General features: G+C 56.8%; 9 protein-coding genes across 9 annotated transcripts; 5 read left to right on the forward strand and 4 right to left on the reverse strand.

Annotated features, from left to right (window-relative positions):
* Positions 1–189: 189 nt before the first annotated feature.
* Positions 190–938, reverse strand: CHGG_07983 (uncharacterized protein; the record flags this gene model as incomplete). Its single annotated transcript, XM_001225638.1, has 3 exons — positions 190–444; positions 527–745; positions 804–938. 3 exons carry the CDS (start codon positions 936–938, stop codon positions 190–192), a joined length of 609 nt encoding a protein of 202 aa, XP_001225639.1.
* A 1098-nt stretch (positions 939–2036) lies between these two features.
* On the reverse strand, positions 2037–3728 carry CHGG_07984 (uncharacterized protein; the record flags this gene model as incomplete). Its single annotated transcript, XM_001225639.1, has 3 exons — positions 2037–2291; positions 2354–2460; positions 2516–3728. 3 exons carry the CDS (start codon positions 3726–3728, stop codon positions 2037–2039), a joined length of 1575 nt encoding a protein of 524 aa, XP_001225640.1.
* Positions 3729–5309: 1581 nt separating this feature from the next.
* Positions 5310–6417, forward strand: CHGG_07985 (uncharacterized protein; the record flags this gene model as incomplete). Its single annotated transcript, XM_001225640.1, has 2 exons — positions 5310–5591; positions 5650–6417. The coding sequence occupies 2 exons, from the start codon at positions 5310–5312 to the stop codon at positions 6415–6417; spliced, it is 1050 nt and encodes a 349-aa protein (XP_001225641.1).
* A 1424-nt stretch (positions 6418–7841) lies between these two features.
* Positions 7842–10135, forward strand: CHGG_07986 (uncharacterized protein; the record flags this gene model as incomplete). Its single annotated transcript, XM_001225641.1, has 3 exons — positions 7842–8091; positions 8431–9518; positions 9614–10135. The coding sequence occupies 3 exons, from the start codon at positions 7842–7844 to the stop codon at positions 10133–10135; spliced, it is 1860 nt and encodes a 619-aa protein (XP_001225642.1).
* A 726-nt stretch (positions 10136–10861) lies between these two features.
* On the reverse strand, positions 10862–13915 carry CHGG_07987 (uncharacterized protein; the record flags this gene model as incomplete). Its single annotated transcript, XM_001225642.1, has 3 exons — positions 10862–11004; positions 11099–13389; positions 13455–13915. The coding sequence occupies 3 exons, from the start codon at positions 13913–13915 to the stop codon at positions 10862–10864; spliced, it is 2895 nt and encodes a 964-aa protein (XP_001225643.1).
* A 1403-nt stretch (positions 13916–15318) lies between these two features.
* On the forward strand, positions 15319–16447 carry CHGG_07988 (uncharacterized protein; the record flags this gene model as incomplete). Its single annotated transcript, XM_001225643.1, has 2 exons — positions 15319–15659; positions 15772–16447. The coding sequence occupies 2 exons, from the start codon at positions 15319–15321 to the stop codon at positions 16445–16447; spliced, it is 1017 nt and encodes a 338-aa protein (XP_001225644.1).
* An 818-nt stretch (positions 16448–17265) lies between these two features.
* On the forward strand, positions 17266–20599 carry CHGG_07989 (uncharacterized protein; the record flags this gene model as incomplete). Its single annotated transcript, XM_001225644.1, has 4 exons — positions 17266–17347; positions 17405–19746; positions 20041–20066; positions 20128–20599. 4 exons carry the CDS (start codon positions 17266–17268, stop codon positions 20597–20599), a joined length of 2922 nt encoding a protein of 973 aa, XP_001225645.1.
* A 356-nt stretch (positions 20600–20955) lies between these two features.
* CHGG_07990 (uncharacterized protein) lies at positions 20956–21276 on the reverse strand (the record flags this gene model as incomplete). Its single annotated transcript, XM_001225645.1, has 1 exon — positions 20956–21276. One exon carries the CDS (start codon positions 21274–21276, stop codon positions 20956–20958), a length of 321 nt encoding a protein of 106 aa, XP_001225646.1.
* A 642-nt stretch (positions 21277–21918) lies between these two features.
* On the forward strand, positions 21919–24564 carry CHGG_07991 (uncharacterized protein; the record flags this gene model as incomplete). Its single annotated transcript, XM_001225646.1, has 1 exon — positions 21919–24564. One exon carries the CDS (start codon positions 21919–21921, stop codon positions 24562–24564), a length of 2646 nt encoding a protein of 881 aa, XP_001225647.1.
* Between the last annotated feature and the right edge of the window lie 318 nt (positions 24565–24882).

Consider the following 24882-nt stretch of genomic DNA (forward strand, 5'->3'; position numbering starts at 1 on the left):
TACTCACATAACTGGAAACATCAAACGAGACCCCTCCGTACCTAATGACATGCTGAATAGGTATGCCAGCCGGGGTTGGGGGTGGGTCGCCGCTGTGACCTGCTCTCGGCAATGATGGGGGTCGCCTGGGCAGACTGGGTGCCGCCAGGGAGGAGGCCACTGGTATTTTCTGAGTCGGGGAGTTTGGGGTCAGCCGAAGCCTCGCCGTTTGTTGAATAGTGCCTTTTGTAGCTCCGGGCCAAACAGAATATTGTTGTTGAAGCTGTTTGTGGGAATTGTGCCGCTGTGGTGGTCACCGTTGCCAATGGTGGCCTGGTTGACAGTGATGGCGGAGTTGCTAACTCTGTCATTGTCATGGAATTCCTCATGGGGATCTGTAACTGCATTGGTGGATTCGTCGATGGTCGTTGGGGAAGTCAAAAAGTCGTGCGTCACCGGGATAGGCTTGCAGTCATCCGAGCCAGTCAGCTCGCCATACTTGCGAGAGGAGTTGGTCTCTCTCGACTGGCGTTTCGGGGGCTTTGACCTGTTCAGAGCCAGAAGTCGTGTGGTCGCTGTCCTCGGGCAGTGAGTTGCCATTGCCGTTGCTCTCGTTCTCAAGAGCGTTCTCAAAATACTCATTCATATTGCTGATGTCGCCAAAAAGCGAGTCAACGTCAGAGCAACTGTCATCGTTGTTGTTGTCGACATGCTCAACACCAACACCCTGATCAACGGGCGTGGTGTAAGCGGGAGAGGCATATTCCTGATTGTCAAAATTAGCAAGCTGGTCATGTCAGATCGATCATCCAAGTGACACTTACCTTCAACTCATAATTGGACTGAGAGACAGGACGGGCAGGGTATGAGACAAGCTCGTCGTTTACAACAATAGCAGTGCCTGACTGCTTGGTGGTAGCAGAACCACCGCCAGCGACCGGGCTGGCAGCAGAAGACATTTTTTTATCGAGTCGATAACTTGATCAATGCCGCATATTCGGCGGCGAAACGCGCGATGAACTGGTGGTGGTTTTGATGAAGTGGTTGAGCGAAGTGCGAGATCGCTCGAGCAGTAAAGACGAAGAGGGGTAACAGAAATAGAAGAGCTTGAGGGAAAGGAAAATTTTTAAATCGCGAAGCCAACGCGAGAAACGGAAAAATCGCGTGTGAGAGCGGATTATCTCGTACTTGATGGCCGGGTTTGCGAACCGCCGAGTAAGAGAAACGGAACGCGCGGTCAAGAAGTTAGGCAGCCAAAACCGAACCGACCAGGGAAGTATTCTCCCCGTTGATATCAACTGGAGAGGAAAGTTGGAAGCAGAATCTCAGTCGTTGAAGATCGAAGTTGGTGGTAGAGTGTTGGGAAAAGAAGGTCAATTCAGAAACCACGAGAGGAAGAAGTGGGAAACGGTGGCTGGAGGCAACGATAACCTGCCAACTTAACTACCCCCCAAAGTATTGCTCGGGAATGCTGCAAAATTCTTAGTTCACATATTCCCAACCTCCCCTGAAGCGTTGAGAGCAGAGGCACGGTAGGAGTAGAAGAACACCGGCACTGTTGTGCCACTTTCAACCATTTTAGCTCCCCTACGATCATTTACCCAAGGAATCCAGACGGAAATAGTCAAGCAACTTCCACTTAAAGACAGGGAGGTAGCGTAGGTACTTTACATGGCTGGCAGATACTGCCGACAAAGTTGCCCTCTTCGCCTACCTGAGGCCAGACCCAGGGGGAAGAACCGCACCCTAGCCCAATAATAAACAAACGGTTAGCTTGGTTTAATAAGAGTCTCCTTGGAAATGAGGGTGTAGTGTACTTCAACGCTGGGCAAAAATAAAATAAAATAACAGGGAGATGTAACGACTGGAGCACAATATACCCCTCCCTCACCAAACATGTAAAGTGCGACCCCAATGTAAAGAAACCCGATATATTACTACCAGACCATCAATAACGACACAGCATTTTCGTGTGCCAGTCCCCAAAAACGCCAATAAACGCTCTTATACTATTGAGCAAAAGCAACCCTCCCAAGCGTACAACCCCCCGTCCGGAATCAAGACACCTCCTCGACCATCTTCCCCCGAAGTCCCTCCCCGCTAGGTTTGAACACCTCCCCCACGGGGCCAGTGAGCAGATCATCAGGCACGCCCACCCTGTTGCCCGTCTTAGTGCTCACCCAGCGGACAAACATGGGATCGACGCGCTGGCCGTCCGAGTCGGGCGTCTCGTCGCCGCCGGCCATGAGGGCGGCGTTCTTGCGCGTGGTTTTCGGAGCCTGTTTTTTGAGGAGCTTGTTGATGGTTTCCATCTGCGGGATTTGATATTAGTCTCATGTATCCAGGTGGTGATAGAGGGCGGGGCAAATGTTACCTTCACTTCCTCATTGCGCTTGTCGCTGAGGTTGCGTCTACGCCGGGCCATCTCGGCGCGGCGCATCGAGAGTTCCTCGGCGGTGAAGTGCTTTTTGGCTTGGACCTCTGTGTTCTGTTAGAATCCGCCGCAGCGAGGGGGGAACCAAATCGGGGTCCTTACCATCGGATAGTTTCATGTACTCGTGCGAAACATCGCCCAACTTGGCCCGCTGGCGGGCGGTCAATTTGGATAGGTCGGGTGTGTCAGCACGGCTGAGGTCGTCCTCGCCGCTCATGAGCTCCACGTCATCCTCGCCCTCGGCGTCCTCGTCCGCCACCTCAATTTCCTCTTCGCCTTCGGCATCAACGTCCTCGTCCTCGTCGCCTTCGGCGTCTTCCTCGCCGTTGGCGACTTCAACAGTGACGTCTTCAGGCTCGCTCTCGAGCTCGCTCAGCTCCTCGTCGTCATCCTCTTCCTCATCATTGACAGCCCGGGCTTTCAGTATGGCTGTGTCTCTAGCGACGGGCCTTGCCACAGCCGCGCTTCTCCCTTTGCTAGGAGTCGATGTGCTCTTGGCAGGCTTGGTGATCTTGATAGCCGGGGGCCTCGGCGCGGGGGTGGCGTCCATGTCGACGTCTCCATCCGCGTCAGCATCGTCGTCTTCGCCCTCAGCGTCAACATCCATGTCGTCTCTGTCGTCGTCGCCCTCGGCATCGTCCTCGCCAACGTCCTCCATTTGCTCATCGTCGTCCTCTTCCTCATCCTCGTCGTCATCCTCGTCGTCGTTCTCGGCCTTGGTAAAGCTCCGCGGCACGACCTGGATTTCGGACCCCTCCACCGACCGATCCCCATCATCATCCTCTTCTTCCTCGTCATCTTCCTCCTCCTCGTCATCATCCTCTTCCTCCTCCTCCTCATCTTCTTCATCCTCGCTACTCTCAATCACATAGCTCTTCTTCCCGCCCCTCGTCCGCTTGCTAGCACCTCCCACCCCACCCTTACCACCACCCGCACCAGCGGCCGTCACGCTGCCACCAGCCGACTTGCGCTTGCCGCTGCTGCTGCTACCGGTCGCGCCGCTACTGGTGGCCTGGCGCAGTTTGCTGGAGGGGAGCTTGACGGTTAGGTGGATGTGCTGGTTGTTGGGGTCGCCGCCACCGACACCACCACCACCATTACCGCCGGGACTGCTGCTCGCCGGGGATGATGAGGTCGGCCCCCGGGAGAAGGAGGCGAAGCCGTTCCCCGAGCGGCGGGAGCTGCGCGATGACATGGTGCGCTGCTGCTGCTGCTGCTGCTGCTGTTGCTCGGTGGGTTCTCGGTCTCTGTCGGCCATGTCAGTGATTGCTACGGTGGCGCGCTGGGCGGCCGAGCGACGGGGCCGCGAAGACATGATGCTGGTTTTGGAGGGGCTGCTGCTGCTGCTGCTGCTGTTGTTGCTGTTGTGTTGTGATGTGATGTGTCTATTCCCGGTCTGGGAGACGCAGATGCTGTAAGTGTGATTTAAGCGGTGATGATGGCGGGTGGTGATGTTGATGATGATGGTGGTTGTTGTGTTGATGGTGGCGGTGGAAGCCCGAGATGTAGTGCGAGGGAGGAGATGGTATTGTCCGTTTGTCTGTGCCGGGGTCCGAGTGATGTGGGGGATCTGGCTCAGAGATGGCCCGGGGCATCAGGCATATCGGGCGTGTCGTTCGAATAAGCTTGCCGTGGCGAGAAGGTTCAATCAAAGCCCAGCGTGCCAATGGAGAGAAGCCACAGGGGCATCAAATCAAGCCGCGTGCCCACACACAGATCAAGCCAGCCAAGCGCGAGATCCGCCTGCAACCCGGCATTCGCTATCCGGATCCTGCAGGTTTCTGTCCCGAGAGTCTGAAAAGTGTCGCTGGCGCTGGCGTTGAACAACGCGTGCAGCCTTTGGCTTGGATGCTTTTTCTTGCTCGTTTTTTTGTGTTGTTGTCGGATGGACGTCGAGGCACAGCCGGCACAGTTTGGTATGACGGTAGGTTTCACAAGCAATCAAAGCCGTGATTGATGGCTGCAGCGACACGACACTGCATTTCAGGCTTGGTCTCGTCCCATCATCATCATCACCCCTCGTCAACTTGACACTTGCGCGTCGCAGATGGTGACCACATCTCACAACAGAAACAGCCCGCAGTCGCGCAGCCCCTTTTCACCGCAGCATTGGAAGACTTGGCTTAACACTGCTTTAGATCACTCACATTTTGGGTGGTCAGATTCGGTTGTGGCTGGACTCGGATGTCCCGATTGATCTGGATCGATGTCGCTTTCAGCTTGTAGCCTGCGACTGATGGTGGGACTATCGAGGTTTATCTCCGGAAGCTCTGGAAAAGAAGGTCATCTGAAATTAGTATACTCCCAGGTGGTGTGTTCCTCTCAAACTCAGATACCATTTCCAATGACTTGAGAGAAGATTGTGTACGTACCAAACACAGCGATGTTTCTGGTGGATTTGGCTTTTTCAAGAGGGTGCAGACAGCCAAACCAAGCCGGCTATTAAGAGTGACTGGCCGCGTAATGGTAGATAATATATATCAAGACAGGTATACGAATGTATATGGGACAGCGGTTCCAACCAGCGTGGTGCCAAATTGGCGGTTTGATAACAAAACACCAACATTCACCCTGGATCTCACATTCACAAGGCTGGCCCAGGCTGTCTCGCGAGACCATAGCCACCGCGGCATGATGGGCTGGTGGGCCCCTGGGCCAGGGAGCCGGGGTCTGTAAGTTAGGTGGGACTGTCGGCTCATGATGCCCCACGAACCGGCTGGGATGCACGGGCCAGTAACCCAATTACCGCTGGAGACGAGCCTCGGCAGTCCCGAGCTGTTACAAACCCCGAATTGCCAGTCGAGGACCGAGCCTAACAAACACTACTTTGCTCTCTCTACCATTACCCGTACGCGCGCGAAAGGTCACATCCTAGATTGCTTCAACATTCACGACAATGGGCGAATCCGAGGAAGAGAACAAACAGGAAGTCTTGTCCAAACCGCAAGATCAACAAGGTGCTGCACCAGCTCCCTCTCCATCTCCCGAGGCTGAGCAGACCACCCCGCGCGAAGAGACGCTCGCGCAGGCAAAGAAGTTTCTCCAAGATGCAGAGGTGCAGAATACAACACCAGAACGCAAAGCCGAATTCCTCAAGAGCAAGGGACTAGCAGACAGTGACATAGAGGGACTGTTAAACGAGGTGACCCAGGATGGGCGGCAAGAATCCCAACCCTCGGTATGTTTCGGCCATGCTGGCCATCGCAGACTTAAACTGACGGGGCTTCGAACTCCAGATTCCAGAAGAAAGGATAGAGCCGCCGCTGTCTAAGAAGGAAGACCGACCACCAATCGTAACATATCCCGAGTTCCTAACCAAACCCGAACGGCCACCACCTTTGGTTACGGTCAATCGCTTCCTCAACACCTTATATGCCTTCGGCGGCTTGTCCACCATCGTTTACGGCGCAAGCAAGTTCGTCGTCGAGCCAATGGTCCACACACTCACCGAAGCGCGCATCTCGCTCCACGACACGGCCAACCAAGACCTCGCGAAGCTCGTCGCCAAACTCGAGACAGTCGTCTCCGAAATCCCAGAGTCCAAGCCGAAAGACGCCAAAGCCACCGAAAAGCACACCGATGACGACGTGGTTAGCAGCTACGACGACCCGACCGAACTCTTCCACCGGGACATTGGCATCCAAACCTCCCTCCCCTCGTCCCCCAACCCCCAGTACGCACACCACTCGCAACAAAAGGAAGCACCCACAACCCACCAGAGCCAGCGCCTCGCGCGCCTGACGGCCGCGCTCAAGTTGCTCAACGAGAGCGTGGGCGACCAGACCGAGACGCTGGGCGACGTGCACACGGTCATGGACGTGCTGCAACAGGACGTGGACAAGCTCAACGCGGCGGCCGCGACCGACTTTGTCGGCAACTTCTCCATGTACGGCGGCCCGAACAAGAACGAGCCGGACGACGAGATCAAGCGGGCCAAGGAGAATATCAGGCGCGTCAAGGGGGCGCTGTTGAGCACAAGGAGCTTTCCGGCGAGCAGTCGGTAAGGGGGGGAGATGGTGTAGGGTTAGGGGTGGGGGCTGGGTTGGGACAGGGACGAGTATATGGTAATGGTTGGTCTCCTTTTGAAGATTGCGGTTTCTCTGTGAGCGGAAATGACGGCAAAGTTGGGATTGGCACGGAGAGGCACTCGGAATCTTGCATTTTGGCGGAAATAAGCCCTCGTCACGGGGGTGGGCTACCGCCAGTCGTAATGCGAAACGACATGTCACTATCAACGACATGCATTAGAGCTCTTTGGTCATTGTGGTGGGGCCTTGGTCGCTCGAGGGATATTTGGGGACACCGTTAGTGTAGTGGCTGGAGGCGAACTGCTACTGGTGGGAGCTCTGCTGCGGAGTGAGGTGGGAGTCCATGTCAAATCCTGTGAGGGCGATCGGGCGCCACTGTTGAACAGTGCAGTGGGCATGTACACACATGTACTTTTTCAACACAATGGGGGAAGTGCGTCGGAATGTGATCTGGCGGTCATCTCCGCGGGGAATCAAACTGTAGAACAAGTTTTCATCCAAGGGCCTGTCGGCCGATAGAGCACAGCATATCATCTCACACAGAACTTGTCTCTAGCTCGACTCGGCCGGCCAACGGAGTCGTGCGCCGTCGGCTTGCCTGCTTCACCGCCCATCGCCGCCGGCTGTCGCTTGTGATAGTGGAGAAGGTATCGAGATGCATGCATCGGAAAGCTGCAGATTCCCCACAGAGGCTAGACCCTTCCGAGACCCCCTTGCCGCAAGCTGAATGTTTGAATTGTACGGATTATACTAGGACAAGAGGACAAGCGAAGAAGCATTTGTGAAGGTGCATTTCGGACGGATTTGGGGTTTTGAATCATAAACATGGAGTGGATGGGCTGTTTGTTCCCCATGGTCGAATGATACTCTCTGTGAACAGCTCCCTGCAGGCGCGCATATGGGGATAGAATGATTGGTCGCACCCGTTGAAAGTGAGGGATCGCGTGCAGTCCTGAGAAACCTCGATCCTGGTCACACGATCGTCGAAAACGGACAGCCCCCCCGCACAGGAAACCCTGTATCCACACCCTGGCGCCACCTCCGGCTCACTGCCGCCGACGCTTTTTTCAACATCAAGCAAGCAAGCACACACTCACTCGGAGGCTGTCTTGTCTGACATCTTTTTTTTATTTTTATTTTAGTTCAACCCTAGTCACGCAAAGTACTAGGTCGCCAGGCTAAGGAACAGAGAACGAGACGGAAGAAGACACTCGAAGCCGAAAGCGGGAAGCTGTGTGTCTTTGAATTGTCAAGCGACTTTAATTGACAGGGCATTGACAGGACCGGGCAGCAAAGGTGGCGTCGGACCCTGCCGCCATTCCCCAGATTCGGAGTCTTGGACCAGGCTCGACAGACCAATCCGCAAGCAGCAGACCAAGCTGAGCACAACGCGGAACAGGATGCACAGCGACGAGGACGGGCCGCTGATCTCATCAGAGGTCCTCGAACCATCCGACAAAGTGCTGATCCCTGACCTAAATGGCCCTCTGTTAAAGAAGGACGGACTCGGTTGTGGACACAGCCAACACGCCACGGACGCCCCCGAAGCTGGCGGTTGCCATTGCCCTCAACAGCTGGGCGCGCTGGGTCATACCCAGACGGTGAATCCGAATTCGCAGGCAGCACAAAACCCTGGACTCGATGAACCCGGTATGTCACTCGTCGTTCCTTCTTTCGTTCGCTATAAGCGGTCTAGGCGACTTTGCAAGTTTGCCACGAGCTTGCCTCTTTTGGCCTCGCTTGACGAACCAGAGCATCCTCCTCGCCTTTCAAAGTTTTCCTCTTTTCTATTTGATCCCCCGGGAATATCCCACATGTCCCGCAATTGCCAAGCATCGCGACTGTGGATTGAGTGCAACTTCATCAGCTTCTGGGCCCTCCCGACAGTCGGCCAAGCACGAGGCTGCAGGCGCACATGTCACGGCAGCTTGGCCTCCAAGTTAACTACGCAGATCACTAACCCTTGCTTGCACGCACCCCCTTCAACAGGTCTAGGCAGTCCCGGCCTGCTTGGCGAGACCATCATACCACTTCCAGGCCTGGTCGCCCCGCACACTCAGGGCGAGCTCCAACTCCCCGCGCCGCCAATTCCTATAAAGGCTGCTACCCCAGAAGCGTCACGCGCGCCCACCGGTGGCGATCACCTCGCTCCTGAGCTTTCTCTCGACACAACTCCATCCACCATGATCTTTTCAGATCTGTATAGGTCGCCGAGGACGACCCTCACCAAATTCCGCAATTCTTTTCCCCAGGGCGACCCACCACCCCCAGATCCTTACGCCGACCTTGTTAGTAAAGACAAGACCAGGAATAGGGAAGCCGTAAAGAAGTACCTTGGCGAAAAGATTCGAAACGACTGGCAATTCACATGGCCGTCCGTGGTGGCTTCGGAACCGACTCCGACAGAAACCCCAGCCACCGTGCAAGGGGAGGGCAACCGGGCAACTGGTGACGTCGTACAATACGCCACCCCGCCGTTAGCGGCAACCGATGATGAAGTCCCAAGGGATCCAGGGGAAGAGGCCGACTCCGAGTCAGACGCAGCGTCCGTGTACAGCACCATCTCGGAAGATCCTATGCACTTCCGGCCACGGGCAGAATGGACGTCGGATCTATCAGACGACGATGGGCCGGTTCAAAGTTCAGCCTCCCCCTTTCGCTTTGACAGTCCGGAGGCCGTTGGAGCGGCTGTCCACAATTCCATCGAAAATAAGCGCGCATGCCGGAGAAGAGCTGTGCGGGATGAGATAAAATGGAACCCTGGGCTGGCATGCTTCGAAGCTCGCCGCAACGCCTGGACGGGCGCAAAAACGGTACGGTTGAAGCCAAAGCCAGCAAGTCCCGCCTCACCTTCCTCCGCTCGTCGCCTCTTTTGGAGGCACCAGAAGACACAGTCGTCGGTCTCCCAAACCGCCGTCATCACCTCCAGCTCGCCGTCCGGGCCAACTTCGCCCATTTCCCCAACCACGACTCGCACATCCACAACGACTGCCTCCGATTCAGACTCCGCGGGCGCACACAGGACAGTCTCGCAAGACTCTAGCGCCCCTGCTATTCTTCATCCAGTCCACACCATCGTTCCCGTCGCTGACACTTCTTCCACACAAACTCCATGGCGCTCTTTGATGCAGCCGTCATGTACGGCTCCCTCTACGATAAAGTCGTCACTCAGAGCCAACAACCCTCCTGTCCCGTCAATCTCGCTGACATGTTGCGCGCCTGTGTTGTCGGCTGGAAACGCGACGGCGAATGGCCCCCGAAAGCCATATACACAGTCCCGGCCCCCGTCCCAGCACCGAACGCCGAGGTCATTGCCATGCGCCAATGGAAGGCTCAGAAGCAGCGGAACAAGAACGCAGCGGCGGGTTCCGGGTCGGGAAGGAGGCTGAGCCTCGTCGGGCTATTTAGTGGCTCGGGCGGTGCCGCAACCAAGACGGCTAGCACGGCGGCGACGGCGGCGGCGACGGCGGCGGCGACGCAGGAGGTCAAGGAAATTGGGCTGGGCCACTCGCAGTCCCATTCCCATTCCGACGAGGGCGCTGGATCCTCGGGGAAGGCGCTGTTTAGAAGAAGCCTGCAAAAGGTCTTGTCGCTCGGGCAACACGGTCACGCACATGGTGCTGCCAACGGTGGCGGGGGCGGGCCGATCTCGCCGACTACTCCTGCTACGAAGGAGGTTGCCGCGGCAGTTTGAGACTAGGGATAACTAGAATCGGTGGTGGTTCCCGCAACAAGTGGGATGATGTGTTTAGGACTTTTTCGATGGTTTCCTCTCCGGTGCTGGGCTTGGGTTTTTTTTCTCGGCAATCGTGGGTGGTTAAGAAATACCGTACACCGTGCTGCTTGATACCCCATTTATTTATTAGTTTGATATCATCAGGAGGGGGTTCGGAAGACGGTGACCAAGGGCAAGGGACAAGGGAACTTAGTGGTATAATGTGTGACATGATCAACTCAATCATTTGGACATGGGTACGAAGTAATGGGGATTGAATATATAGCATTGAGCCCCCCTACATCGCATGAAAGCCACAACACAAAACGCAGTCGAAGAAACTCCACACAACGAATTATCAATTCCTCAGGAGCCATTGTCGGTATGGTATGTCTAGCCGCATCCAAGGCCCGCACCAACCAGCTGAAAACTATTCTATCCGCGGGTATTTCGGACGGGGGAAAAAAGAGAGGAACAAACCAAAAAAAAAGAGACGCCCTCTTCAAACCAACAGAACTTACTCCTCCCATGCAGACATGTACTTTGCGACGTAATGTAACAGATGCAATCCCCTCCCTTTCCCACCCGTCCGCGCCTTTCCAATTTCCAACCCAGATCTACCTACCCACCCATCAATCAATCAACCCATCCCCACCACTGTTATCTCCCTTCACCCACCGGCTGAGTGTCACCCGCCTCTTGCGATTACATGCCTGTCACGCGCATGGCCACATACCCGACCGTGACGGTCACGACGAGCGAGATGATACTGCTGGGCACGCCGACGCGGATGAAGTGCTTGACCTTGAGATAGCGCTGGCCGGCGGGATCTTCCTTCATGATGGCGGCTGCAGGTGCGGTTTGTGTTAGTTACGGGGGTTGGGGGTTGTTGTTTGGTGAGGAGGGGGGAGGGGAGAAAGAAAGAGTGGAGGGACGACGTACTCATATTGGGGAACCCGCTCGTCGGCAGGGCCATGGCGGCACTGCACATCAGCACGCCGGCCATGACTAGCAGGTTGGGATGGGGCTCGTCCAGGCCCTTGCCGACGTTGTACACGAGCGGCAGGATGATCAGGGCGGCGACGGTGTGGCTGATGAAGGTGGCGATGACGAGGATCAGGCTTGAGAAGACAACTAGGATGCCGTATAAGCTGTACTCCTCGACGTGCTCCGTAATAGCGCGGGTGGCGGTGTGCAGCAGGCCGGACGAGTTGACGGCCTTGCCGAGGGACAGGCCACCGGCGGCGAGGATGATGATGGTCCAGGGGAAGTTGTTGAAGTCCTCCTTGGTCAGGATGCCGACGCCAAAGAAGAGCACGATGGGGATGATGGCGATGACGCCCATGTCGCCGAAGACGCTCTCTAGGCTGTGCGAGGCGCACCACAGGCCGATGGTGGCGATGGTCACGGCCGAGACGAACCATTGGACGCCGGTAAACTCGTCGCGCACGGGTCGGACGGGCACGATGGTGGTGCCGCGGCCGGGCTTGAACGCGATGAGGAGGAAGAGCCAGATGAAGAACAGGGAGATAATGCCGACGGGGAGGGCAATGAAGAACCACTGGCCCCAGGTGGGCGGCGGCTCCATGATGCCGATGGCAACGACGTTTTGCGGCGAAGCAATCGGGGAGAGCATGCCGCCGATGTTGGAGGCCAGGGCGATGCCGATGATGACGGCCTTGGACATGGGGGAGCCGGCGGGCAGGTTGCGGAGCATGGGCTCGATGATACCGAAGCAAAGAACGGGTGCCGCGACGTTGCTGATCAGCATACTGGCGACGGCAGCCACGGCCATATTGGCAATGAGAACCGTCTTAGGTCGCGTGCCGGCTTTGCTGAGGACAAAGGTGGCGATGCGCTTGTCGATGCCGCACTTGGAGAGCGCCGCTGCGAGAGTAAAGCCACCGAGTAGGAGCATGATGACAGGCGTCCACATAGCGGCGAAGACGGCGGCGGTGGCGTCTTTAGAGCCCAGCCTCGCGTGCGGCTTCTCCTTGTCGCGGAAGACTTGAAGGACGACGCATAGGAAAGGAATGAGCAGCGACGTGACGAACAACGGCAGCGCCTCGGTGGCCCAGAGCAAGCTGACGAGCACCAGCATAGCCAGGCAGTTCTGTTGCTCGGCTTTCTCCATGATGGGAGTGTAGAGGATCGCGAAGAAGAGCGCGATTATGATGACAAGAGTGAGTGTCGTCGACGTGAGCAGCCAGGTTGGGCAGACAAGGCGGCCCAGGGGAGTCGTTATCTCCTTGGTCGGCAATACGATCTCATCATCGCCTTGCAGTCGCGTCCTCTGGGCATCAGCGTCAACCCCAAGAAGGGTATGGCCCAGACTAGCAGCCTCGGCTCGCCGTTCCAACCCGATCAGGTCTCTCCAGACTGTATTCCGTTCCCATACGACGTGCTCTCTCAGGTGGGATCTGAGATCCCGAATTGCCGTTTCTGAGTCACCGTGGGTGACGATCACACTGTATGCTTGCACCATCTGTGTGATGCGCTCTTCCAAACCCCTTGTGGTATCGGCACGGAAGGGGTAGGCGGTGTCGACAAATGTGCTCATGTATTTGGGCCTCAGCCGGCGGTCGATGATCTTGTCAAACTTCTTCAAAACCTTGCTAAAACCGGTTCGGTTCAACTGAATATACGATTTAAGTTCGCACAACTGGACGTAGATGTTGATCATCCGCTTCTTCAGCATGATCCCCGATGAGAATAGGGCGGCTTGCTCAGCGTAGTCGTCGTAGTTCATGCTCATTCTCCGCACCGACCGCGTGAAGTCGGTTGACGCTGTCATATCGGTCGAGGCCATCATCGAGTTCCGCATACCCCCGCGCCCTCCCAAACTTCTGCTCCGTCTCTTGCTAGTGAGACCCGTCTCTTCGTCTCCTTCTTCATCGCTGTCCTCCTCCATGCCATCCTCGGTGGAGAGCTGGCTACGCGTGCTGCCTCTCCGTAGCCGCCCCGGATTGGAAGTTGTCCTCTCGAGAGGCCGAGAGGGTGGGCGAGCCTCATCGATGACGCCAGCCTCTTCCTCGAATTCCTCGGCATCCTTAAGAAGGAGATCTACCTCATCGAATAGCTCATTCTCTTTGAGGACATAAAAAGAGGTAATCTTTTCCAACTCCACGTCTAGGGCACGGCCAAAGACGGCTTCGGGATTATCGTCTTGTATCAGCGGCCGGGACTCGGCGTCGCCCGCTGGCTGGTGGATGGCCTTCTCGAGCTGGTATATTCTGGGGCGACATGTTAGCGCATCAAGCCCTCCGATAAACCACGGTAGGTTCCAAGGTCCCCTTACAGCTTCTTGAGGTTGCTATAAGCAATGTAGTGATTGCTCCAATCTGGAACAGCATTGAACTGGATGCTATGGGAGAACTTCATTTCGTCCTGCTGCTCGAGCCACCTGCGCTTCTCGGCCCGCTTGATGTCGTACAGGCGCTGGCGTTCGTTGGCAAAGTCGCGGTACTTTTCGGCCGCGGTCGGATATGGCTGTAACTCGATCTGGTCGGACGGGTTGTCGGATGGGTTGTCGGACGTGGTACGCTGCGGGCTCCCTCCCCTGTCGAGATTGCCTGGAGGTGTTTGTCCGGTCGATGCGGCTGCCTGCTGCGCGCGAAGACCAGCGGGTCGGTTTGGGGAGGGGGACGAGAATGCGGACGGGGGTAGAATTTTCAATGATTCTGCCTCGAGGGCATCCGTAGACTCGATGAATGGTGCAGAAGTTGACTGGTTCTCGGTTCCCCAATCTGCAGCGCACATTGCGATAATACGGCATCAACCCGCCCCACTTACGCACCGCGACTCCACCCCCCGTTGGGTGGTCGGGAGCCTGGAACGCCTTGGCGACAGTGATCCCAGCGCTGAAACCGTAAAATTGGGGGGCATAAGTGTTGTAATTACGTACATTATGGGCTTGGCCGCGATACGTTACGTACAAGCGCCTATCAGCCTCTCACCGCTGGTACAACCCTAACCCTTTGTATCGCCTTGACCCCAAACCCGTGGCTCAGTCGGTCTCCAGGATTGGAGAAGCGCGTGGGATTTGAGACAAGCCTTCCACGTGCCGCCTTGACCCACGACCCCAGGTAGTATCGAGGTCTTTTCCAGTGCCGTCTGACCAAAACACAAGAACTAGGACAGACATGGGAATTTATGGCAAGGCTACCTAATGTCTAGCAACGAGCCACGAGCCATGAGCCACGAGGCCAGTGCCGCAGACTCGCAGCACAAGGGGAGAACCGGGCGGAGAGCCGACCTGTTAGGCTGTTTCAACCAGTCGATTTTCTCTGAACGTGCAGCAGACGGGGCCATCGAGAATAGCATTCAATGGGGAAGCAGATGAATGAGGCATGACCGGCTGATTAAACCTTTTTTTTATTTTATTTTTTAAAAAAGATAAAAAGAAGAAAAGAGAAAGAGTGTGAAAAGAAAACAAGAAGGAAAAGAGACCAAAAAAAGAAGAAAAAAAGAAGGAAGAACGGAGGTTGATATCTGAATTGCTCCGTGTCTCCGTTCCCGGGCCCGTCATTTGACGAATACTAGTGTAAATCCAGGGGACGAGGATGATGACGACAATGTGCTTGATTGATTGGTCGTGTTGTTGCCCTTGAAGGCCGCGTCTCTGCCCTTTCTAAAATTGAGCTGAGCTGAAGGAGCCGCCAAGGCGGGTCGTCATCCTGCTCGGACTGCTTTTCTGTTTACATGGTAAGTTAGACCTTGAAACGGATGAGGCTCAGCAATAATTATCGAATTAAGAAACGGCTGGATGACGCGTCATACGAGCATAGCCCATAGGTAATCTCAACGCCGTAGGAAGTCGGGGCTATGAAAATGAAACGGTCGACAGTGAAACCCCTAACCATCGGTTTGCCTAGATAGATACTTATATACCTACTTATTCTTGCTTACACTCGAACTTTCTTTCCCCATTCCACATACACATCAACATTGAACCCCTGAGAGTCGCCGGGACCGCATTGAACCTTCTGAATTCCCAGCCCATACCTCCTCGGCCCCGGGCATTGTTTGGATTAGCCTCAACCGAGCTTCAGGGACAGAAAAAGAGGCAGAAAGAGAGACGAGAACCCACCGCAACAACATACCTCCCTACTTACACACCACCCGCTGACTACCTTGAGCATCCCCCCCTTAACTACAACACCATGGTCTGCGCAACGGGCGAGCCCGACTGGAGCGGCGTCACGCTTGAGACGTTCAACTTGACACTGCTTCAAAACCCCAGGCTATGCACGTCGTGTACTTGCCCGCTCGAGCTCAATGGCCTCCACTTCGGTGTCATGTCATATTACCCCTCGCTGGCCGGCAACGCCCTGTTCGCCGCCATCTTTGGGCTCTGTCTACTTCCGCAAATCTACCTGGGTATCCGCCACAAGACCTGGGGTTACCTGATCGGCATGACGGGCGGGATCCTCCTCGAGCTTCTGGGGTACATTGCGAGGATCTTGATGCGTGACAACATGTTTACCGACTCGTATTTTATTATGTAAGTTCTCGCTTTTTCCCAAACCCCTTACATTGCCTTTCTTCCCCCCTTTATTTGATTCCATTTTCATCTCCGGTCCGGTCGGCATATGATTAACCCGTTTTCCCTCCAGGTACCTCGTCTGCCTGACCATCGCGCCCGCCTTCCTCGCCGCGGGCATCTACCTCAGCCTCTCGCGACTAGTCGTCATCTACGCGCCCGACCGCGCGCGCCTCCCCGCCCAAGTGTACACATACATCTTCATCGGATGCGACGTCGTAGCACTAGTCCTACAAGCAGCGGGCGGCGCGGTCGCGTCCATCTCCGAGCTTGGCTCACCCGCGCTCAGGGCCGGCGTCGACACCATGATCGCGGGCGTCGCCTGGCAGGTTGTCGCCCTGGCCCTGTTCGGCGTGCTCTGCCTCGACTTCTGGATCCGCGTCCGCTCCACCCCGACCTCGGCCCTCAACCCGGCCTTTGCGGATCTGCGCGCGCAGCGTTCGTTCCAGCCTGGGTTTTTGGTCGCCATGTTGCTCACGGGTGTCTTTATCTTTGTGCGCTCCGTCTTCCGGTGCGCGGAGCTCTCGGAAGGGTTCAACGGCCCGTTGGCCAACGACGAGGTCACCTTTATGGTGCTCGAGGGAACCATGATTGCGTTGGCCTGCATTCTCCTGACGGTCTTTCACCCCGGCCTGGTGGTCGGTGGCGAGACGTGGTTGGCTGCGGGCTGGAAGGCCGCGAAGCGTAGGGCGGCAGCCGATGCGGAAAAGGTGCGGCCGGGGACTGATTCGGGGAGTGATAGCCTGTGATGGGCGCAAGGGATTTGTTTTTTTAGCGTGGTTTAATCCTCGAATTCGGGTTGCTTAATGATACCTCGAAGGGTGGGATGCTCTTGGAATAGGAGTTTATAGATGGGTTTGGCTTACAGAGATAGAAAACGATAGATTCTTAGTTGTTTTCTCCTGATTTTGATTTCAATACGTTTGTGCCTCAGTGCCAGTGAGATTAGTTGAGAAATGACTTGGGGCCGACTTTTAGGTCCCCTATGCCTATCAGGCTCAAGGTGGTCGTGATACAAGGCAAATGCTAAGCGGGCTATACCAAGCATCTTATATCGAGTGGAGTTGTTTCGTGAATAAGTTGAGCTTGAAAACCGGAGGATACACGGCTCTATAGATCAAGGTTAAATAACTAACTTGAACGGGTCTTCCCCCTCCTGATCCAAGTTGTTAGGAGATTGGGTTATCAAATACGTATTTCAAAACACCAACCATCTTTTAGTTGGTTGAGACCACAGCACACCAAATTCATTCAATTGTCACTGGACGGTAATCCTAAATATTGAGGGAAAGAGCTTCCATTGTAGAGAGAGCAGGGATTGAGTGTGAAACTCCATTAATAGACCCTAACCCTTATCTCATTCGCGAGCTCGCCCCAACCGCCGCGCCTGGCCGCCTGATGCCGTCATGCGGCCAGCGAAGGCCGCGGCAGGCACGAGCAACCCTCGAATCCATCCCAAGTTCGCAATATCAACAATAAGCAGCTTCTCGTGACACGGCGGCCCCGACAGCCCCTGATGTACCGATAATTTCGTCAACCGCACGAACCTAATGAGCTGGCGGCCGCCATGCTGTCCGCATTTACAGCTCGACCGATCATCGAGCTCAAGCAACGGGACAAGTCTAAGATCGAGTCCATCCTTGCCTACGGTAGCCTTATTTTCGATCCCAACTTTCTCACGGCATCCAACTGACTGGAATATCTAGGCGACCGTGTTCTCGTTGGGCTTAACACAGGCTCCCTGCGCATTTATCGAGTTAATGAGCCCACCACTCCACCCGACACGAAGCGCGACACGGGGCCCGACTCGAAGTCCGCCAACAGCACATTAGCCGCCCAGGTGCAAGTCGAAGGCACCGGTCTTGCCAGCTCTACCGATCCTGCTAGTCCTACTCCCGTAACCTCTCAGGATGGCCAGCCACCGCCCGTGCCCAAGGCGGCTAAGCCGACCGACCTCCTGCGAGAGGTAGAGAAGTTCTCGACGCGCGCCATCGAACAACTGGCCATAATAAAAGAGGCCAACATCCTCGTATCGCTCTCCAACTACGCCATTTCCATCCACGACTCCCAGACCTTCGAGCCCATCGAGGCCCCGCTGGCCCGTACCAAGAACGCCTCCACGTTTGCCGTGACGAGCAACGTCGTCGAAGACCCGGACACGGGCATCCCCGAGATCATTTCGCGGCTTGCCGTTTCTGTCAAGCGCCGTCTCTTGCTATGGTCATGGCACGAGAGCGAGCTGTCACCGGATGTGGCAGAGATTATGCTGGCCGAGTCCATTAGATCCATCACTTGGGCGAATGCGACCAAGGTCGTCTGCGGCATGAACAGTGGATACGTCATGGTTGATGTGGAGACTGGCAGTGTCGAGGATATTGTTGGACCTGGGGCTATTGGGAACGCGGCTGGTGGGCAAGGGCGTTTTGGCGCCGTGGGCGCTGCCAGCATGGGGTACATGGGCCTTGGTGGTTACATGCCAAAACCGCTATCGGCCAAACTGGCGGAAGGGGAGCTCCTCCTCGCGAAGGATATCAACACCCTGTTTATCGACGACTCGGGGAAGGCACTCGAGAAGCGCCAGATTCCATGGCAGGCGGCGCCAGAGGGGATTGGGTACAGCTACCCTTACATATTAGCGCTCCAACCGCCTGCGAAAGGGAGCCTCGAGGTCCGGAACCCCGATACCCTGAGTTTGTTACAAACCATCAGTCTCCCTGGTGCCGCATCACTTCATTTCCCGCCGCCGACCGTGAGTTTGGCACACGCCGGCAAAGGATTCCATGTCTTGAGCGAGAGGGTGGTGTGGAGGATGGACGCCACGGACTACGACTCCCAGATCGATGAGCTAGTTAAGAACGGCAGACTCGACGAGGCAATCAGCATCCTAGGCATGCTAGAAGATGCGCTGCTCAAAAACAAGACGGCAACGTTGCGGGAAGTCAAGATGCAAAAAGCAGAGCTCTTGTTTCGCCAAAAGAAGTACCGCGACTCAATGGATCTGTTCAATGAGGACGAAGTCGATGCCCCGCCGGAACGGGTACTCAGGCTGTTTCCCAAGATTATCGCTGGAGAGCTAGGAGTCGAGGAAGAGAAGCAGGACGATTCCGAGCACGACAGTGCCAACGGGAAAGGGAGCGAAGACCAAGAGACAAAACCCGATATCGCAGCCGAAGTGGCCTCGCCCACGAGAGCCGGCGGTGGGTTTGCTAAATACCTCATGGGCACCCGGAAACTCAACCCCGAGACAGCCAGCATCGCCTCTTCCAAGAAGGGTTCCGACGACGAGACAGCAAGCATCAAGGGCAAACCAAAGGACGAACAGGCCCAGGCCGAGAAAGACCTGATGGCTGCTGTCCTGGGGCTCAACAGCTACCTCGCCGGCGCCCGCACACGACTCCAACGCGTCCTCGACCCAACCACAGGTAAACTTAAACCCCGGAAGTCGGAATCCGGCTCCACCGAAGACGCCTTCAAGACCCTCCTCCTCTCGTCCTCAGATGAGAGCGATGAGCAGCTCGAGCGCGACCTACAGTCGACTTTCCGGGTGCTCGACACGACCCTATTCCGCGCCTTCATGTACTCGCGCCCGACGCTGGCCAGCTCGCTGTTCCGCATCCCCAACTTCTGCGACCCGGAAGTCGTCAACGAGCGCCTGGTCGAGCACAACCGCTTCAATGAGCTCGTCGACTTCTTCTACGGCAAGAAGCTGCACCACCAGGCCCTGAGCCTGCTTCGCCGCTTTGGAAGCCCCGACGAGCCCGACGACGCCGCCCCGGGCCTGCACGGTCCCCAGCGGACTGTCATGTATCTGCAGGGCCTGCCGCCCGAGATGATTGATGTGATTCTGGAGTTCTCTGAGTGGACGCTCAGGAAAGACCCGGAACTGGGCATGGAGGTATTCCTTGCCGATTCTGAAAATGCCGAGACACTACCGAGAGATAAAGTTTTGGCTTTTCTGGATGGCGTTGATATTGGGCTGGAGATCCAATACTTAGAACATATCATCAACGAGCTGAATGACATGACGCCCGACTTCCATGATCTGCTAGTCGAGCTGTTTCATTAAGCCAGCTGCTGGATAAGGAGAAGGAGAGGGGGGAAGGAGTGGGATGCCCCTCTGGGAGCGGCTAGTCAAGTTCTTGAGAGAGAGCAAGCAATTCCGGCTTGGGCAAGGCGAGGGGGCTTAATTCCCCAAAGATGGTGAGTATTGAAATCCGGGACTCTTGACCTGGGCTTTGGACTAACACCGGTTCACCAAGACCCACCGTTTTACGAAGCGCAAGCCGTCGTGCTCAGCAATATGGGACAGCACAGACAGGCACTTATGATTTACGTCTTCAAGATGCAGGACTACGCCAAAGCCGAAGAGTATGATCCACCACTTCTATTCCTGGTATTTATCACCTTTCACTAACCTCTTCTTCCACAGATATTGCAACCAAATCCACAAAACCCAACAATCACCCCCTCAACCCCCCACCCCAGCACCCCAACAAGCCAACCCCTCCCACCAACCGCCCACCACAACTGAAGAAAAGCCTTCCATCTACCACACCCTCCTCTCCCTCTACCTGACGCCCCCACCAGAATACAGCGCCAACCTCGCCCCGGCCCTCGACCTCCTCTCCAAACACGGCTCGCGCCTCCCAGCCACATCCACCCTATCCCTCGTGCCCGACAAGCTCCCCGTCGGGCAGCTGGAGTCGTACTTCCGGGGCCGCATGCGCAGCGCCAACAGCGCGGTCAACGAGACACGCGTGCTGGCTGGCCTGCGCAGGACGGCTCTGCTTGCCAGTCAGGAGCTGCTGTTCCTCGGCGACGGCGTCCCCGGCGCGCAGGGCGGTGGTCGTAACCGGCGCGTGGGTGATTTCGGAGGAGCGGGTGTGTGGCGTGTGTCATAAGCGGATTGGCGGGAGTGTCGTGGCGGTTTTGCCGGATAATACAGTCGTGCATTATGGTTGTTTGAGGGCGGCGGGTGCGGGTGCGGGTGTTAATGGGTCGGGGGCGAGGGCGCTCTCGCCGGCGGGGGAGAGTATTCGGTCGGGGTTTGGATCGTGGGGGCGGACTAGCGGGTGATTGTGTGTTGTGTTTCTTTATAATATAAGATGGCCGGACCTCATCCTGGCTATGCCGGGCTGTTGGCAGGCGCATGTAGTGCAGGCAGAACTGGATTCAACGAACGCAGATGGATACCCCTTCTTAACCTCTGAGCCCACCTCGCCCCTTGGCCAAATTGTTGGTTGGTTTCAACCCACTTCTAATCCTCCTCCTCCTCTTGCACCTCCTCGCCGTAATTCTCCTCCTCCTTCTCGTCGTCGACGACCTTGGTCCCGTTGGCCTTCGCTGTGCTTGCCTCCCGCGCCTTGTCCTCCTCCATGCGCGCCGTGAGCTCCCGGTTGATCTGCCCCTGGGCGGATATCACCGATTGCCGAAGCTCGGAAAGGTACTTGGTCTTGTGTTCGAGAGTTGTGCTGTCGGCGGCGCAGGGGAGGGTAAGGGAAACGGTGAAGGGCGCGTTGGTGGTGGAGGTGTAGGTTGCGGAGAGGGTGGGTTGTTGTTGTTGTTGTTGGGCGGTCATTGTGGAGGTTCTTTTTGGGGGTCTGGGAGGGTTGTTTGTTTCGGTAGAATACCTGCTGTTAGGGTGCGAGGTCGGCGGCGGCGGTGAAGTGGATGGTCGTCGTTTCATCGATCAAAGTTGGTTGTTTTGTTGGTGATAGTTTTGGGAGCTACCTATATGGGTGTGTTGACAATTAACATCCAGTGTCCAGCAATGCCCCGCCAGGAACTTGGCGGGCTGCGGGGTTGCAGAACTGCCCCTCCCCTGTTCCTTGGCCGTCGCTGGGCCAAACAATGCTTGAGTGGCGTCCTGTCGCTGCAGCTGCAGCAAGGGATGACGAATTGACACCAACACGGTGGGTTGGTTGGGTTGCCCTGCGCAGCCGCATTTCCATGTCTTGCACACTTCCATTCCATGTTCCCCGTGCTTCGTATTCTTTGAACCTCCTCTGTAGCGATACGATACCTTTCTTTTGAACAATAGTTCTAAATTAGACGATCAATCTTTTAACCATTCCTCGACCCCGACAACATCGAACACTCGAATACCGCTCTAGGGCATGGCTTCTTGAGCAGGGCTAGGCGTCGCAAACCGCCGAATCCGGACCGTTGAGCCAAGATGTGATACACCTCCTCCTTCACCCCGACCCCGATATCAAGACCCATGCAACCCACAAGACCCACGCCGAGGGCTCCAGGGAGCTTCTCGCCCCTGCCTGCGAGCAACCCGGCAAGTACAACTGATCTCTCGCGCACGCGACAGAACCGGCAGGACTCGCTGTCCAGCGACGAACCGGCGCCATTGGATATCCACAAGACGCGAGGACAAACTGCGCCAACTCCAACGCCGATCTACACAAGCTTCACAACCGGGGCCAACAACAGCACCACCAATCTACAAAACTTCTCCCGACCGACCGTATCGACCGCCGTCTCCGCCGCCCGCTCTGTCGCGGGGCCGCAGTCACCTAGCGACGCTGTTCCGCGCAACGGACCTTCGCCTCTAACACTCCCGCCAACTACTTCCTCCCCCGTTACACCCACCTTCTCCAGCCGAGGCGTCAGCCATTCGCGCAAGACGTCGCAAAACGCCGGCCTGTTCGAGCCCACCCTCCCCTCGACAAGCACGTCCAATCTCCCCAACATCGGCCTCACGAACCACTCTCCGAAACGCGTGCCGCCGGCGCACCGAGAGATGTCGGCCAGCCAGATCGCTGCTCAGGCCGCCGTAATGCAACACCAAAACCAGCAGCAGCAAGCGCAACAAGCGCAGCAGGCGCAGCAACAGGCACAACACTCTCGACAACGCTCACAAACCGCGCCGGGACCTGCTGCGGATGACCCACCACCATCCAAACGGGCAAGTGGCAGTTCAATTCCTTTGAACACACCAATGCTGAGTCTCACCGAGGCGAGCGTGCCCCGAGATAATGCCTTCGGTGGGCAGAACTACCATAATGGCCTTGTTGGCAACCATACTCTCGCGGCTACGGCCGCCGCCAACCTTGTCTTCCCGAGGTCCACCCAGGCTTCTCCCGGGATACCCTCGCAATCATTCACGCCTCAGCCTCAACCTCCACCTCCACCACCCGCATCTGAGAAACCCCAAAAGCCGGAGAAATCGAAAGTGAAACTCTTCTCACGGCAAGTCAAAATTGGAAGCAAAAGTGATAGCAAAGACAAGCCGCTCCCTAGCCCGGGAAAGGTCGGACACGCATTCGCAAACTTACAGCGTGGCAACTTCAGCACTACTAGCCTGGAATCTAGCTCCCAGTCATTCTACAGCCTACCAAACTCTTCAGCTGCGACAATACGACCCGCCGACATGCCTACGGAGAAGGAAGGCAAGGAGAAGGAGAAGAAGCATCATTTCTTATCCCGTCAGAAGCACAAACTCAAGGATGATCACCACCTCCCGCTTTCGTCCGCCATGAGCAACTCACGGCCGGCTGATCCAAGCGCCCCGAGTAGTCTCTACAACTTCAGTTTGCCACAAAGCCCAGGGCCAAACACCACGGGCTTCAAATCCGCATTGGACCTGCGCCATGGAGGGCGTGCCTTTCGGGAGAGAAGGAAGGAGGAGAAGTCGTTGGACGAAACCGCGAGTGCCGTCACGAGCGAATGGCCCGGTTCAAGCAGCGTCACTTCCGGCTCTGCCACTCAGGCTTCCACTCTCTACCTCAATGAGCCGTTTGACAGCCACAAGTACGGCCTGAACAACATGACGCATGACGATGCCTGGCCGTTCCTGAAGGCCAAGCTGCTCGTCGTTTTTGAGGCCGAGGATCTCCGGTTGCCGGTCGAGGACCTGAACCGGGTGGTTACGATGCACATTCAATATTGCCTAGCCCGACGGAGTCCCAATATCATCGTGGACGACCTGAGGGAGCTTTTAGCAACGGGATTTTCCAGCCTCGACCACACCCTCCGCAAGACTCCCGAGGATAGACTGATCCCAGCGCTCGTGGAGTTGTGGATCTTTACTTTTACCAGTATTCTTCCCTACATGCAGGCCGTGTTCCTGCCGTTGGATTTGGAATTTTCAGGCCATGGGCCCCTGATGTCCACGGAGCAAGCCTGCGATTTCTGGGGTGGTATCCCGGCGGCCGCCTCAACGGGTGATGGCACATCGACTGTCACCCAGAAACCAGGCCGCAGCCATAGCATTACTGTCTCTCCGGCGTCCTCAGTTCTTGAAGTCCGCCGCTTCGTCCTTCTCGCATTCCGCGACATCGTTATCCTCCCACGCTACGATACCCTCAAGGCCATGTTCTCTCGTCTCTCTCTCGAGTTCCTCCCCCAATCCCTCGCTTCTATGGCGCTCGGCTCCCCGCCTCTCCCCATCCCGTCCCCGGGCTACCACAACCAAAGCATCAACCAACAACTCTCCAACTCGCCCTCCGACCACTACGCCTCGACAAGCCTTCCTAGCGTGCTTGGGCAATACCGCCCCGGCACCGCCACCTCCCTCGACCCCTCCGTCGCCAGCTACAACAGCACCGGCAGCACCCTCCTCGGCGACAGCTCCGGCAGCGGCAACCGCAGCCGCGCCATCAGCAACGTCTCCTTTGGCAGCGACAGCGCCGCCCACCCGCTGCGGCCCTTCACACCCAGCAGCATGAACGCCGTCACCGCCGCCGCCAACTCCACCCTCAACCTCGCCCTTCACACCACCATGTCCAACAATACCACCGCCAGCCACGGCGGCGGCGGGCCGGCGGCGGCGGCAGCATCGGCAGCCTCCGCGAACAAAACGTCGAAGACTCCAAGCAAGTCACCGAAATGGTCGGCCGCATGCTGCAGTGCATGAGCGTGCTCGCCTCCGTCGGCGTGACCCCCGTCGCGGCCGTGCCAGGCAGCAACAGCAGCAACAGCGGCCCACCGCCAGCCGCAGCGCGCGACGAAGAGGAGGGCAACAAGATGGTCGAGGAGCTCAACAAGCTGCTGAAGCTCAAACTGGCTGGGCCGCGGACGCACGGGGCGTAACCGCCGGGGGATGGTAGGCGGGCGGGCGACGATACGTGGTGGGGTGCTGGGCATGCCCCCGCCGACACTGCCGCTGCAGCCGCCGCTTTTGGAGTCGGCGGGTTCGGGGTCGGGGTCGTCGATGGAGGGGAGTTTTGAGGCT

The sequence above is a fragment of the Chaetomium globosum genome, genomic scaffold, assembly GCF_000143365.1.
Source record: "Chaetomium globosum CBS 148.51 scaffold_5 genomic scaffold, whole genome shotgun sequence".
Lineage (NCBI taxonomy): Eukaryota > Fungi > Ascomycota > Sordariomycetes > Sordariales > Chaetomiaceae > Chaetomium > Chaetomium globosum.